The 15,725-nt window shown below is 44.3% G+C and overlaps 1 protein-coding gene across 1 annotated transcript; it reads left to right on the forward strand.

The window, feature by feature from the left end:
* Window positions 1–3,622: 3,622 nt before the first annotated feature.
* LOC118850618 (keratin, type II microfibrillar, component 7C-like) lies at window positions 3,623–15,490 on the forward strand. Its single transcript, XM_036760169.1, has 9 exons — window positions 3,623–4,006; window positions 6,244–6,452; window positions 8,596–8,656; window positions 10,177–10,272; window positions 10,920–11,084; window positions 13,798–13,923; window positions 14,251–14,471; window positions 14,691–14,722; window positions 15,306–15,490. Exons 1-9 carry the CDS (start codon window positions 3,623–3,625, stop codon window positions 15,488–15,490), a joined length of 1,479 nt encoding a protein of 492 aa, XP_036616064.1.
* Window positions 15,491–15,725: the final 235 nt, after the last annotated feature.

Genomic DNA, 15,725 nt, shown 5'->3' on the forward strand with positions numbered 1-15,725 from the left:
ACCTTGGCCTCAGCCACAGGAAATTTCACTTCCTGGATGGTGTGGGGAGTTGGGCATCTGAGCAGGGGAAGACTGAAGGAACTTCTGCTGATAAAGGACAGCAGCCCTAGCTGTGCTGTGGAGATGCCACTGGCTGTGAGCATTTATGGGAGGGCAGAGTTCTTGGTTTTGTTCCAGGCCAGAGGGGGGAACTGAGAGATGCCATCCCATCCCCCAGAACTAGAGGCAATTACAATAACAAATTGCTATACTTTTTTTTTTAATGAGCAAGCAAAAGAGAAAGAACCCAACCATAGAAAGTTACTATGAGAATAGATTGGGGTTCATCTTCAGAAGAGGATATTGAAGCAAAAAAGGTCTTTCCTACCCCAAAGAGTAATTTCAAATGGTCATCTGCCCAAAAAGAATTCATAGAACTTTAAAAATGAAATGAAAGAGACTGAGGAAAACATTTTTTAAAAATAAGAACAATCCACAAAAACAAGAAGACTATGAAAAGAAAGTCAACCAACTAGAAAAGGAGATCCAGAATCTTAAGGGAAAAAAATCAGTCCTTGAAAATTAAAACTGGACAAAGAGAAGCCAGCAAGTTATAAGAGACCAAGAAATAATAAAACAAAATATAAAGAATTAAAAAATAGAAGAAAAAGTGAAAACTCTCACACACAAAAAAACTGATCTGGAGAACAGATCAAGAAAAGAAAATATAAGAATAATTGGACTACCTGAAAACCATGATCAAAAAAAGAATCTTGATACAATAATATAAGAAATAATTAAAGAAAATTATTCTGAAGTGTTAGAACAAGAAAGGAAAGTAGAAATAGAAAAAACCCACCAATCACCACCTAAAAGAGATCCTACAGAGAAAACCTACAGGAATATCATAGCTATATTCCAAAACCATCAACTCAAGGAGAAAATATTATGAGCAACAAGAAAAAAAATTCAAATATAGTGGAGTCATAATTAGAATCACACAAGACCTAGCACTGGCTACACTAAAAGACTGCAGGTCTTGGAACACTATATATCAAAGAGCAAAAGACCTGGGGTTGCGGCCAAAAATACCATACCCTGCAAAGTGTAATCCTGACTGGAAAAAAAAGACATTCAACAAATTGTCAGACTTTCAGGATTTTGTTGCAAAAAGACCTGAAATCAATATAAAATTTGACATGCAAGATCCAAGAGAAATACAAGGTAAACATCAAAAACTAATTACAAGGGACTCAATAAGGACAGATTGCTCATTTTTCATATGACAAAATGTAAATCGTATGTCTAAGATTATTATTGGTAACTGGGTAGTTTGAAAGAAAGATTGGGGTTAAGCTGAAAGTGATGCGATACTAAAAAGTAAACCATCTAAGAAAAGATAAAACGAGTAATTATCTTATACAAATGAGGTGTGAAAGGAAGAACCTGACACAGAGGAGTTAGATGGGGAAGAGAGCTGATAGTTCTGGAACCCTACTGTCATTGGGAATGGGTTAAAGAGGGAAGAATACATATATTTCAAGAAGGGCATAAAAGTTTTCTAAATTCAGAAAGAAATAAAAGGTTTAGGGGGAGGGGAGAGAGGATAAAGGAAGGATCCTTAGCGGGGCGGTGAGGAGGGCAAGATAGCAGGTAGAAGTAAAGTAGAGGAGTCAAGAGAGATAGGAAATAGGAGATATTCACAAACACAAAATAAGTATCAGGAGTAGAATCTATTAGGGAAAAAAGCAGGGGTAGTAATCATGACCTCAGACAAAGTTAAAGCTAAAACATTTAATTAGAAGAGAAAAATAAGGAAACCACACTATATGTCAGCCATATTAATTACTATTGTTTTAGACTATTTAAAATAACTAGACAGTATAAGGTTGGAATATTGCTGTGATATAGGAAACAATGAGTTGGCCAACTTAGAAAAATAGGGAAAGGCTTAGACCTATTTAGGAAGATGTTATTCACCCTCAGAGAAACAGAAGACGAACAGGTAGAGTCAAGTCTTACATAGATGCATATGAATGTATATTTCTATTAATGAGTATGATTATAGATATCTATGTGTGTATATGTAAGTGTATACATGTGTATATATTTGTGTGTATATGTGTGTGCATGTGTACATATGTATGTGTGTGTGTTTACACACAAATATATCCATACTCAATTGTAGTCTTGGAGGATGAGGGGTGGGGAGAGGAAGGGAAAAAAAAGAACAACATAAAAAGTGCGCAGCAGAGAACAAAAGGAAACTTAGAAGCAAAGAAAAGAAAGACTGCTTAGAACACAATGCATAGTATTGATTATATAGGCTTTCTTAAAATGAAAATTTATTTAATTCTCTCATGTTCTGCTGTGCACATGGCAGTGCTTTATTTTCTTTTCTTATTTTCTATTTTAAATTTATAATATATTTCTTTTTCTTTTCTTGTTGTATATTTACATTTTAGTCTTTAAGATTAAAATAAATCAATTTTTTAAAAATATATCAGTAAGAGCTTGGGTGAGTAATTTTTCCTCTCTGAGCCTCAGTTTTCTTCACCATTAAAATTGGGGTTTAGTTAAGATGATCCCCAAGATCCCTCCCACCTTAGATTTTATGTCTATAAGTCAACCTACCTTCAGGGAGCCCCTAATCTCATGGGAAAATAGACATAAATGAAAGGTGCAGAAACAGGAACCATCCAAAATGAATGCCTCATTTCAGTCCTGAGAGGCCTGGGACAGGGGAAAGTGGACCAGGAAGACATCCAGGACAAGGCATTTGTAACCATCTCCCCTAGATCTAGCACAGTACAATGTACAAAGGAAGTGATTAGTATGGTTTGTTAAAGAAAGAGTGACTTGAATGAATTCTGAGGAAAGAAATGGTAAGGTTTTAATTTTTTTTTCCCTTGGAAATAGTTCTCTTCCACCCTACTGAAAACGAGCTAAACTTAATATGGAATACAAATGAGACAAAGCCTTTGCAAATGAGCACAGAAAAATGCTGAAAGGGAATTCATTTAAAGGATCCGTCTTTTAGGGGTAGATGGGATTGATCAGAGAAAGCCTCCTGGACTGAGAAGAGGAGTGGAGCTGAGTTAGGAAAGGAAGTAAGAGATACATAAGAAGGAGTCAGGATGACTCAGGACTCATCCAAATTTCATCACCTCAGAAATCCTAGAAGCCCATCCACTGTGAACCCCGCCTACCCTTCATCTTCTGGCTGCTTGCCCTAAAGCCATAGAGAGAGAGAAAGGCCTGACTTCACATAGCCCAATTAGGAGCACCAGGGAAGAAATTGTTTTTTAATTTTCGCTCTATTCCCCTACTCCATAAAACAGTAGGGCAGGAGAAGGATGCTATTTTATAGGGGCTGATAGACAGGCTAACCCAGCTTTGATATCTGTCCTCATTTCCGGGGCTGGGGGTGGTGGGGGAGTCCCCCGCAGAAGCTCACTACAAATGCTTACTATACAAGGAGTGTATGATACAAGGAGTTCAAGCTCATAAATGCTTCCTCAGTCTTTTTATGCTGCCCAACCCCAACGGGCTAGGGAATATAAGAAAAGGGGTGCATCAGATTCGCACAGACAACCTGGTGCCACCTCCGCTCTTGACCTCGTCTGCCTTCTCCAGGAGCATCATGTCCTGCCGATCTTTCCTCCCCAGCTCCAACAACAGAATCCGGAACTTCAGCTCCTGCTCAGCCTTCGTGCCTAGGTTGGGTGACCGCTGCTGCATCAGCGCTGCTCCCTACCGAGGAGTGTCCTGCTACAGGGGACTGACTGGCTTTGGCAGTCGCAGCGTCTGTGGGGGCTACAGGGCTGGCTCCTGCGGCCGCACCTTCGGCTATCGCTCAGGGGGAGTGTGCGGGCCCAGCCCCCCCTGCATCACCACCGTATCTGTCAACGAGAGCCTCCTGACCCCCCTCAACCTGGAAATCGACCCCAACGCCCAGTGCGTGAAGCATGAGGAGAAGGAGCAGATCAAGTGTCTCAACAGCAAGTTTGCTGCCTTCATTGACAAGGTGAACCCGGGCTAGGCAATTTCCCTCAGGGCAGGAAGAACTTGGACAAGTCCCCTATGAGCCTCTGTTTCCCCTTTAATAAATGAGTGATTGAACTAGATCCCGTTTAAGGCACTTTAATCGGATTTTAAATGTTCTGAGCCCACATGGTCTAAGGCCAGGGCCACATGTCCAGAGGCTCAGTCATTGCTGTTCCCTTCCTCTCCCCAGTTAGGGCAGATTCCCCAGCTCCAGGCCCTGAGTCACCCTCCCACTGTTCTATGGGGCCCCCACATCTTTGGGCCAGAAAAGTAAGACCCAGATAGGGAGCTACTTTCCCAGGGGTCTTTGTGGGATCAGAAACTCATGGATAGATTACCTGAGAAGTGTAGGAATCCACTCCCAGCACTAAAAAACCATTCTGGGTCTTAGTTTCCTCATCAGTCAAATGGAAGATCTGGACTAGCAGATCTCTATGGTCTTTTCCAGATCTCCTAGTCTTTGATAAACAGAAATTAAATTTTAAGGAGGCAATGGATAGATCAGCAAATATAGCACAAAGGCTATTTGCGGGGATTCTGTGGGAACAGGTTTCAAGATGCAAATGTTAGTATTGCATATTTCAGTATGCAAATGCCCAGAAAGAAAGAACATTAATTTCGGGAGACCTGGATTCTGGTCCCAGCTCCAACAAGTGCTGGCTATATAGCACTGGAGGGGACAATAATCCTCCTAACTTCCTCCTTTATGGAAATTATCATGAAGATAAAATAACAGATATTAAAGGACTTCAGAAAGTATAAAGGCTGTACAAATATAAGATAGTATTTTCTGAGGAGAGAGATCTCATGGCAGTAGAGGGAGGAAGATGTTTGGATAACAGTCCTTAGTGGGAGAACATCTACCTCTCATTCACCTGGAGAATAGGAATGAGTGTTCAGGGAGATGGAGATAAAATGCATCTCTTCTTTTTGCTGAGTAATAAGGCCACTCCACCAATTCCCTCATAATCTGGGAACTTCCAGAAGTCAGGCACCAAAGAGGTGTAGAGAGTGGCTAGAGCAGCCTAGACAATGAGCTAATTCAATTCAGCCAGCACTTATATGCCAAGACACTGAGGATCCAAATTCAAAAATGTAATAGTCTGTCCTTAAGGAGCTTATATTCTATTGTTAATAGATAAGTAAATAGAAAATGTATTCAAAATAATTTTGGAAGGTGTGGGGAGAGTACTAATTTGGGGTGGGGGGTGGGGGGACAGACTAGCAAAAGACCCATTTAAGAATTTCTTGAAGTGGGCCCTGAAAGAAGCTAGGGACTCTGGTGAGGAGAGAGAGCATTCCAGGCAGGGAGGACAGCCTGTGCCACCAAGCTACCCTCTGTGCTATTTTCCCGCAGAATCACAAAACCCTGTAAAAATTGGCAGGGTGTCAAAATTGGAAGGGTTCTTAGGGATCTTCTGGTCACAGAGGAAACAGGACTTCAGTGGTCATCTTGTCTAACTGAGAGCTGCACAAGAATCCCCCTGACCCAGAGCACCCTGACACGTAGTTTATCCAGCCTTTACCTGAAGACCTCTAGTGAGGAGGAACGCCCTGTCTCCTGAGACAAACTCTTCCACATTTGCATGGCCCGGAGTGCCTCCCAGCAGCTTCCACTCATTGCTTCCAGTCCAACCACCTCATTCTTGAAATGATGAAACTGAGGGAAAGGGACTCATGGGACAAACAAATGACAGAACCAGAGCTAGAATCCAGATGAGTTCTCTTTCTACTATCCCAAAATTTCTTAAAATGCTTACAACCCCACATCTTGAAATATTTGCCTGGCCTCCTAGGTGGGACCCATGAACTTCCAATCAGATTTTCCTTAGACAATGGGCTTTTTGGTATAGGATTCTCATCCTAAGAAGCACTGTGATATAACAGATAGAGAACAAGTCTCTTGGCCAGGAAGTCCTGGGTTCAAGTCTCTGCTCTCTAGGCATTTTTTTAAAGCTTGAAGATGCTGAAGACCCACATTGGAGACAAGGGAGAGAGGATTCTTACCCAGTAGCAATGAAATCACAGATCAAGCCTCCATTCTAAGGCTGAGGGATAGGAGTGATAGTATTCCCAAGAGAAATAATCTAGTCCATGCCCCTGGGCAGACATTTGCTATGATTTTGATTCATCTGTTTCCATGCTTTCCAAGGGGTGCTCAGGTATCCTCCCCCTCCGAACATCCCTTATGACTTTTCCCCTTCCCTGGGGTGGCAGGTTCGATTTCTAGAGCAGCAGAACAAGCTCCTGGAGACCAAGTGGCAATTCTACCAGAGCCGCAAATGCTGCGAGAGCAACTTGGAGCCCCTGTTCAATGGCTACATCGAGACCCTGAGGAGGGAGCTGGAGTGCGTGGAGGCTGACAGCGGGCGCCTGGCATCTGAGCTCAACCATGTGCAGGAGGTGCTGGAGGGCTACAAGAAGAAGTGAGTGTTTGGGGAAAGAATAAGGGAAAATGGATTCAAGTCCCATCAGGAAGGATTCAAGTCAGACAACAAAAAGAACTTCCCAGTGGTAAAAGTTGTTAGATAGACATATAGGTATAGAGGGGTAGGGAGGTTTGTGGAGTGCCATTCTCTGGTGTTAGGGAATCAGGGAGGGGGTTAATCACAGGAAGCGTTCTCACCTCTCTGGTTTCTGTTAAGGGTGTTTGGTTCTGGATCCTACATGGTGATGGGAACAATGATAGCTTGCCATCTCAAGATCCCTAGCATTTTCTGATTGATAGACAGTAGGCAAATTCTTGACTTAAGCAACATTTCCTTTCCATCATGCCATCTTCGAGCAGTGGGGCAGAATGAAGAAAATGTCAATATGGGTGGGGAAAAGCAAGCTGCTTCACAATCTGAGCTTCAATTTCCTCATGCTAAATACTAGGAGAAATACTTCTAAGCCCATACGCTGAAACAAAAGAAAAAGACTTTACCGAAAACATTTATTGAGAACTTATATATGTGTGCATATATACATAAACACACATATATGCATATACATACAGCTATACATATACATATATATATACAAGAGACAGAGAGAGAGGGAGAGAGAGAGAGAGAGAGAGAGAGAGAGACAGAGAGAGAGACAGAGAGACAGAGAGAGAGACAAAGAGAGAGAGAGAGAGAGAGAGAGAGAGAGAGAGAGAGAGAGAGAGAGAGAGAGAGAGTGATCCCTGCTGTGGTAGGTATTTGTCTGCCACATAGAAGGATGAGACATGACCCTGCCTGCCCTCCACAGTTTTATAGTCTAGTTGGAGGAGATAAAACAAATTCAAGTTTTATATTAGGCAAGTGTCTCCTGAGAGCAGGAAGATGCAGCCTGGCACTGTAGCAGAAAGACTTGCAGTGAGACAGACACTAAGAATTCCTCCCACGGGAATGGTTAGAATATTCTAGCAGATGGGGAGTGATGATGACTCCTAAACTGGTTTGTTTTTTGTTTTGTTTTGTTTTGTTTTTAGGAAAGAGTTCTCTTGGGGCATGGTTTGAATACTCTGGAGAGCAGAAGTAGAGGGTTGGGCAAAATTACTTCTTCAGATTCCTTTCATAGCCCAAGAATACTTTAACTCCACGAGCTATTTGATTCCAGGACATCTAGTATCCTCCAAAAGCATGCCTTCTGGGAGTAAAGTTTAGGCCTCATCCATATTCACCTTTCCTTCCTTCCTTCCTTCCTTTCTTTTTCTTTCTTTTTTCTTCTTTCCCTCGTTCTTTCTTTCTTTCCTCCCTTCCTTCTTTCCTCCTTCCCCTCCTCCTTTCCCCCTCCCTTTCTTTCTTCTTCCCTTCTTCCCTTCCTTCTGTCCTTTCCTTCCTCTATCCTTCCCTCCCTCCCTTCTTTCTTCCCTTCCTTCCTTTCTTCCTTACCTCTTTCCTTTCTTCCTCCCTCCCTTCTTTCCTTCCTTCCTTCCTTCCCTCCTCCCTCCCTTCTTTCCTTCTTTCTTCCCTTCCTTCCTTTCTTCCTTACCTCTTTCCTTCCTCCCTCCCTTCCTTCTTTCTTTCCTTCTTTCCTTCCTTCCTTCTTTCCTTCCTCCCTCTCTCCCTCCTTTCCTTCTTTCTTCCTTTCCTTCCTTCCTTTCTTCCTTCCCTCTTTCCTTCCTCCCTCCCTCCCTTCTTTACTTCTTCCCTTCCTTCCCTCTTTCCTTTCTCCCTCCCTTCCTTCTTTCTTTCCTTCTTTCCTTCCTCCCTCCCTCCTTCCCTCCTTTCCTTTTTTCCCTTCTTTCCTTCCTTTTTTCCTTCCTTCTTTCCTCCCTCCCTCCCTTCCTTCCTTCTTTCCTTCCTTCCCTCCTCTCTCTCTCCTTTCCTTCTTTCTTCCCTTCCTCCCTTCCTTTCTTCCTTCCCTCTTTCCTTCCTCCCTTCCTTCTTTCTTTCCTTCTTTCCTTCCTTTCTTCCTTCCTCCCTCCCTTCCTTCCTTCTTTCCTTCCTTCCTTCTTTCCTTCCTTCCCCCTCCCTACCTCCTTTCCTTCTTTGTTGCCTTCTTTCCTTTTTTTCTTCCTTCTTCTCTCTGCTTCTCCTCAACCCTGAACTCTGAGGATCTCAGAAACTGAAATGTCTCCCTCCTTTCTGCCCCCCCCAGATATGAAGAGGAGGTGGCCCTGAGGGCAACAGCAGAGAATGAGTTTGTGATCCTAAAGAAGGTGAGTGCTCTGGCCCAGGATATCCTAGACTAGAAACAGGAGAGGGTACAACCCTCCTGTGAAAGACATTGGGAGCCTAAGACACGAAAGGAGGCTGAATAGCTTTTGCCAACATCGAATAGCACCCCAACAGCTTGGAACCCAGTCCTCAGGTATCCTTTTTCCAAATGCCATAATGCTCTCCTTCATGGTAGCCCTGCCCACCACACCACACTCCCTTTCTGTGTAGCATATAGTAAGATTTGAGGATAACCCCAGATCAGAAGTAGGGAACCTGTGGCCTTGAGGCCACATGTGACCTTCTAGATCCTTAAGTGCAGCTTTTTGACCAAATCCTAAGGGGTGTGCTCAGTAAAATTTGGTTTCAGTCAAAAAGCCACACTTAAAGATCTAGAAGGTCACATGTGACCTCAAGGCCACAGGTTCCCCACCCCTGCCCCAGACCCTCAACGCTGTTCTCCCTATGAACCACAGCCATCATGGTGACGCCTAATGGTACCTATACCCTCTTTCCTGTCCAAATGATACTGTATAGCTTCAGGTCAAAGAAGCACAGATTCAGAGCTGGAAGGGACCATAATAGCTTGTCTAACCCTTCTCATTTTTTAGATAAACTCAGACCCATAGAAGGAGAAGTGACTTGACCAAGGTCACTCTGCCATTAAAGTGGCAAATTCAGTACTTGAACCTAGCTAGGTCTTCTAATTCTATATCCAAAGCTCACGAAGAATACTACCTATGATTGTCACTGATTATCTAGGACCCAAATCATGTGCATTTGGAAGAAGTCACATTTAAAAGAGTTCCTCATTGTACTTCTTGAATAGTCTACCCAAAGGGGCTGCCTACCTTGCCTGACCCTAGTCCAGGGTCTTTCTAGACCTGACATCCCTTGTATCATCAACCAAAATGTCATCAATTCTTAGAAATCCTTCCTGTCCCCAAAAGCCCCTCGCAGTGACAGGGCATCATAAAAATTTGCTAAACATACTTGTCTAACCCTAGCCAAAAGAAAAAAGTAGGAGAAATGATAATAATAATTTTGTTGCTGTTGGTCAGTCATTTCGGTCATGTCTGATGCTTCATAACCTTATTTGGGGTTTTCTTGGAAAAGATAGAGGAGTGTTTGCCATTTCCTTCTTCGGAGCATGTTACAGATAAGGAAACTGAGGCACATAGGGTTAAGCGACTTACCCAGGGTCACCCAGCTAGTAAGCATCTGAGGCCGGATTTGAACTCAGGAAGATGAGTCTTCCTGATTCCAGGCTTGGTACTCTATCCACTGCATCACCTAGTGGCATCATCATCATCACCATCATCATCATTCATATCTAGGTGTAATTTTATAATTGAATTGCTTTCCTCACAACATTCCTGAGATAGGCAGTATATTATTATCCCCATTTTACAGACATGAAAACTGAGATTAAGAGAGGCTGTCAGTGAAGTCACTTTTGAAGGGAAGGATAGAGAAAGAGTATCTGCCTCGAGGTCCCTAAATCTCCCTTTCTCCTCTGCAGGATGTGGATTTTGCCTATCTCCGAAAATCAGACCTGGAAGCCAATGCTGAAGCCCTAACAGAGGAGATTCAGTTCCTAAGGGCCCTGTATGAGGAGGTGAGAAGCACTGGGGTCAAGAGGAGGCATGATGGTGGTGTGATAGAAAGGTCTTCCTACTTTCTGACCTATGGAACCAATCAAGCAGAAGATGTGTATCCTGTGGCTGAAGGGGTGGTGGGATAGGGGAGAAATCAGGACATGCACTGGGAAGAACCATTTCCAATGGGAACTCAGGGAGCAGAAAATCCCATGCCCTGGTGACCTGAGGTCATCCTGCTTCATCATCCTCTAGGTAACCTGTATTATTCACTATTACTATGGAGATGGTTATAAACACCAGTAACCTGCCAAGGAATTAGGCTCTGGCACAAGTCCAGTACCCAAAAGAATAAGGAAGGAGGAAAAATAGAAATAGACAAGGAATTTCTGCAGAATCTGTGGGTCAGATAGAAACTAGGCAACCAGTTTACTGTTTCCTAAAATACCAAGGCAGGGCATCTTTTAAGAAATCCGTAGGTCTGTTGGACATCAGCAGTAGACATAACAGAAATGGGTAACCTTTGCCACCCTCTGTGGGACTGTGTGTCTAGGTGGGGGGATTCTGAAGATGTGGGTAATAGAGCAGCTATACGAAGGGAAGGAGAGGCAGTTTTAGAGAAGTGAGAGTCTATTCTAAAGAAGCTCTTGGTGACCTTCCCCTGCAGGAGATCCGAGTCCTCCACACCCACATCTCAGACACCTCCGTCGTGGTGAAGATGGACAACAGCCGAGAGCTCAACATGGACTGCGTCATTGCGGAGATCAAGGCTCAGTACGACGACATCGCCAGCCGCAGCCGGGCTGAGGCCGAGTCCTGGTACCGCAGCAAGGTGAACACGCCTGACTCTCTCGCTTACCAGAAATAATGTTTAGTCAGTAAACATTTATTGTTTTTATTACTGTTATTTCAATAGCCGGCATTTATATAGTACTTACCATGTGCCAGGCGCTGTGCCAAGCCCTTCAGACCTATTATCTCACAACCCTGGGGGATAGGAGCTATTATTATCTTCATTGTATAGATAAGGAAACTGAGGCAAACAGAAGCTAAGTGATTTGCCCAGGGTCACACAAAGTTTCTGAGGTCAGATTTGAACTCAGGTCTTCCTGACTCAAGGCCCCATGCTCTCTTGACTGTGACACTTAACTACTATACTGTCTATTAACTGTCTGTAACACTCTGTCTCTTCCCCTGATTCTTGTGTTCCCCCAGAATTCCATGCACTATACCTAAGGCTTGGGGATACAAAAAAGAAGCAAAAGATAGTCCCTGCCCTCAAGGAGCTCACAGTCTAATGGGGGAGGCAACAATAAATATGACAAAAAAGATATATATGATATTATGATAAAATTATAGCATTTTACAGGTAATATATAATATAATGTACTAAATATTAAATATATTATATATAATCACATATTATGATAAAATTATAAAAATAAAATTGTAATATATATTATGATAAAAAGAAATAAATAAGAAGAGGAAGGCACTAGAATTAAGAGGGGTTGGGAAAGGTTTCTTGTAGAAGATTTTACTTAGTTAAGATATAAAGGAAGCCAAGGAAGGCAGTAAGCAGTAGATGAGGAGAGAGAGCAGTCCAGGCATCAGAGACAGCCAGAAAATATGCCTGGAGCAGAGAGATGGAATGTCTTGTTCATGAAACAGTGCAGAGGCCAATGTCACTGGATTGAAGAATACATGGAAGGCAGTAAGGTGAAAGAAGACTGGAAAGGTAGGAGGGGGCTAGGTTATAAAGGGCATTAGATGCCAAACAGGGATTTTATATTTGCTCCTAGAGGTAATAAGGAGCCACCAGAGTTTTTTGATTAGGAGGCATGACATGGTCAGACCTTCACTTCAGGAAAATCACTTTGGTGGCTAAGTAGAGGATAGATTTGGAGTGGGGGGAGACTTAAGGCAGGCAGACCAGCCTTATCAGCAGGCTGTTGCAATAGTCCAAGCATGTGGTGATGAGGCTTGCACCAAAGTGGTGGCAGTGTCAGAGGAGAAAAGGGGAGAATTTGCAGAGGTGAAATTGAGAGGCTTTGGTGACAAGTTGGATATGGGAAGTGAGAGGTAGTGAGGAGTTGAGAGTGGTTAGGTTGCAAGCCTGAGGGACTGGGAGCATGATACTGTCCTCTATATTAATAGGGAAGTTGAGTGGAAGGGAAGATTTAGGAAAGACAGTAAGTTATGTTTTGGGCATGTTTAACTTGTCGGAAAGGCAGTTGGAGATGCAAGATTGGAGCTCACAGAGAGATTAGCAGATTAGGGTGGAGAACCTGCAGCCTTGAGGCCACATGTGGCCTTCTAGGTCCTTGGCTGCGGCCTTTTGACTGAGTCCAAATTTTCAGAACAAATCCTTTTATTAAAGGGATTTGTTCCGTGAAGTTTGGATTCAGTCAAAGGGCCGCACTTGGGGACTTAGAGGGCCACATATGACCTTGAGGCCACAGGTTCCCTACCCCTGGTTAGAATAAGTTGATTTGAGAATCATCAGCTTAGAGATGGGGGCTAAGTCCATGGTTGCTGAGGAGACCACCAAGTAAAGGTAGAAGAGGGAAAGGGCCCAGGACAGAGCCCTCTGGGACACCTATGGTCAGAGGGCAAGATCTGGACAAGGATCCAGCAAAGAAGACTGAGAAGGAGCAGTCAGATAGGTAGGAGGAGAACCAGGAGAGAATGTCCCCAAAAACCTAGAGAGAAGAGAGCATCAGGGAGGAGAGAGTGATCCACAGTGTCAAAGGCTGAAGAAAGGTCTGGGAGAGGGACAATTGAGAAATGGCCATTGGATTTTTCAATTATGAGATCACTGCTCACTTTGGAAAGAGTAGTTTTGATGAAATGATGAGATCAGGAGAGGGATTGTAAGGGGTTAAGAAGAGAATGAGATGAAACATAACAGAAGCACCTATTGTAGATGGATGACCTTCTCCAGTTCAACCACATAGGAAGATAGTTAGCAGGAATGGAGAATCAGGTGATGGGTTTTTTGAGGATGAGGGAGACATGAGCATGTTTGGAGGCAGTAAGGAAACAGAAAGATAGAAATGAGTGTTAGAGTGGGGTGACAGAGGAGGCAATCTGTTGGAGGAGACAGAAAGGGATGGGATCACTTGAGGAGGAGAAAGGCTGCTTCATCATTTGAGACAGGGGGAAGGAGGAGAAAATGGCAAAAGGCATATGAGTGATATGAGACCAGGAAGAGGGAAGAGGAGGGTGCTCATGGTGAATGGTCTCATTTTTTTGTGTGAAATATGAGGCAAGGTTGTGTGGGAAGAGAGCCATAGGAAGCTTGAGAAGGAATGAAAAGGTTTGGAATGGCTGCTGTGGAGAGTATGATAGTGAATTGAGAGGTATAGTAGGATCGCCTGGCAGTGGTGGGAGGGATGGGGAAGGATTTTGCCTTTATCTGGAGCTACTCCTCCCTGGGAAATTATGGAGCCTTCTTCCCTAGGAAGGAATGGGGGATAGATGAGATGGTCCTTCATGTACCTATCTGTGAGTATTGGATATCACCCTCTCTCCCTGCCTTACAGTGTGAGGAGATGAAGGCCACAGTAATCCGCCATGGGGAGAGTCTGCGCAGGACGAAGGAGGAGATCAACGAGCTGAACCGCGTGATCCAGAGGTTGACCGCCGAGGTGGAGAACGCCAAGTGCCAGGTATGAACACTGACCATTCTTCAAAAGGAAAGAATTCAGTTAGACTGTAGCAGGAGGAATTCTGTTTAAAAAACCAAGGAGAATTCCCAATCAGCTTGCCTGGTGATACACTAAGGAAAATGATAGAAAGATGCTGTGGCACCTTCTCCTGGAGAAGGTTGTTTTTCTAGTCCAGTTGATGTGCATGTGGGTGTGGGAGAGGAAGAGAAGGGTAGAGTTTTGCACAAAGATAGAAGGATAATTAGACTTGCCTCTGTTGGGGAGTCTGTGATTCCAGGACAATTTGACAACCCAGTATCTCTTCCCCTGATTCTTGTGTTCCCCCAGAATTCCAAGCTGGAGGCTGCTGTGACCCAGTCTGAGCAGCACGGTGAGGCTGCCCTCAATGATGCCCGCTGCAAATTGGCAGGGCTGGAGGAGGCTCTGCAGAAGGCCAAGCAGGACATGGCTTGTCTGCTGAAGGAGTACCAGGAGGTCATGAACTCCAAGCTGGGGCTGGACATTGAGATCGCTACCTACAAACGGCTGCTGGAGGGAGAAGAGCAAAGGTGAATCCCTGGGATCAGGCCTTACTTCCTTCCACTCTCCATCCATACTCAAGATTACCATGATCACATGAACCTTTAGTTTGCATCTATTTGCACAAAACTTTCATTAGAGCCTTTGGAAAAGAGAGAGATGATCAGCATTTGGGGCCAAATACTTTTTACAGAAGATAGATCTCACCCACTTCCCATCTAATGGTGTTCCATTCTCCTTTCCCCCAGGTTGTGTGAAGGTGTTGGAGCTGTGAATGTCTGTAAGTAATCCAGGTCCTGAAAAGAGCTAAGTTAGATCCTATGTCGTCTTCTAACAGTCTCTGACACAGTGGGTTGCAAGCCTGGCACACTTTTTAGTGTGACCTTGGCAAAGTCATCTCACTTCTCTCAATCTGTCTCCTCCTCTGAAAGATGAGGCTAATAATACTGTACCCCTGCCCCATAGGGTTGCTAGATGAAAGGGATTTGTGGACCTTAAAATGCTCAAAGATCGATATTAGAAACTCAGCTGTCACTTAGCTGTGTAACCTTAGGCCAGTCAGGACAATTTCTTCATCTGTAAAATGGACGTTGGACTAGATGACCTCAAAGGTCTCTTCCAGCTCTAAATCTAAAATCAAATGATCCGTCTTTGATTGCAGCAAGAGGGTTAGACTAAAGAAAGTATTCCTCAGCTATGCAGACGGGAGCCAGAAGTAACTATTCCTTTCTCCTGGATCTGGACCAGTGGGAGACACCTGAGTTCGTTCAGAGGGTGTTCTGTCGCCTGGCTCAGTTTGGGGGGCGGGACTCAGCGATCACCCAGAGAGGTAACCTACCCCCCACTCTCCTCCTACCCCACAGGTGTGAGCAGCTCCCGGGGCGGGGTGGTCTGCGGAGACCTTTGTGTGTCAGGCTCGCGTCCGGTGACAGGCAGCGTTTGCAGCGCACCATGCAGCGGAAACCTGGTGGTGAGCACTGGGGGTCCGTGTGTGCCCTGTGGCCAAAGTTTCAGCCGGGGGAGCAGCCGCTCGGTCCGATTTGCCTAGATGCCCCAAGCTTCAGCTGTAAATAACCCTTCTCCAACCCCCGGGAATCAGAAGTATAACCGCCTCTATCGAAGATGAGAAGAGGCACACCCAGAGCCTAACCCTCGGGACTGGAGCCAGAATTATTGGGAGACCCAAGGGTGTCCATGGGGTGGTGGTGGAGTGGGGGAGAGAAGAAAGGAGAGGAGTTTCCAATTTTGCAGCTGTAGCTTCTGAGCAGCAGTCTCTAGCCGGA

This window comes from Trichosurus vulpecula, chromosome 5 (assembly GCF_011100635.1).
Source record: "Trichosurus vulpecula isolate mTriVul1 chromosome 5, mTriVul1.pri, whole genome shotgun sequence".
In the NCBI taxonomy this organism is placed as follows: domain Eukaryota; kingdom Metazoa; phylum Chordata; class Mammalia; order Diprotodontia; family Phalangeridae; genus Trichosurus; species Trichosurus vulpecula.

What these genes read in the sequence shown, in the direction of transcription:
- LOC118850618 (XM_036760169.1), top strand. Translation starts at nt 3,623, where the DNA reads ATGTCCTGCCGATCTTTCCTCCCCAGCTCCAACAACAGAATCCGGAAC. An exon ending in AGTCCTGGTACCGCAGCAAG is followed by an intron (nt 11,085 to 13,797) that starts GTGAACACGCCT and finishes CCTGCCTTACAG; the next exon opens with TGTGAGGAGATGAAGGCCAC. An exon ending in CTGGAGGGAGAAGAGCAAAG is followed by an intron (nt 14,472 to 14,690) that starts GTGAATCCCTGG and finishes CCTTTCCCCCAG; the next exon opens with GTTGTGTGAAGGTGTTGGAG.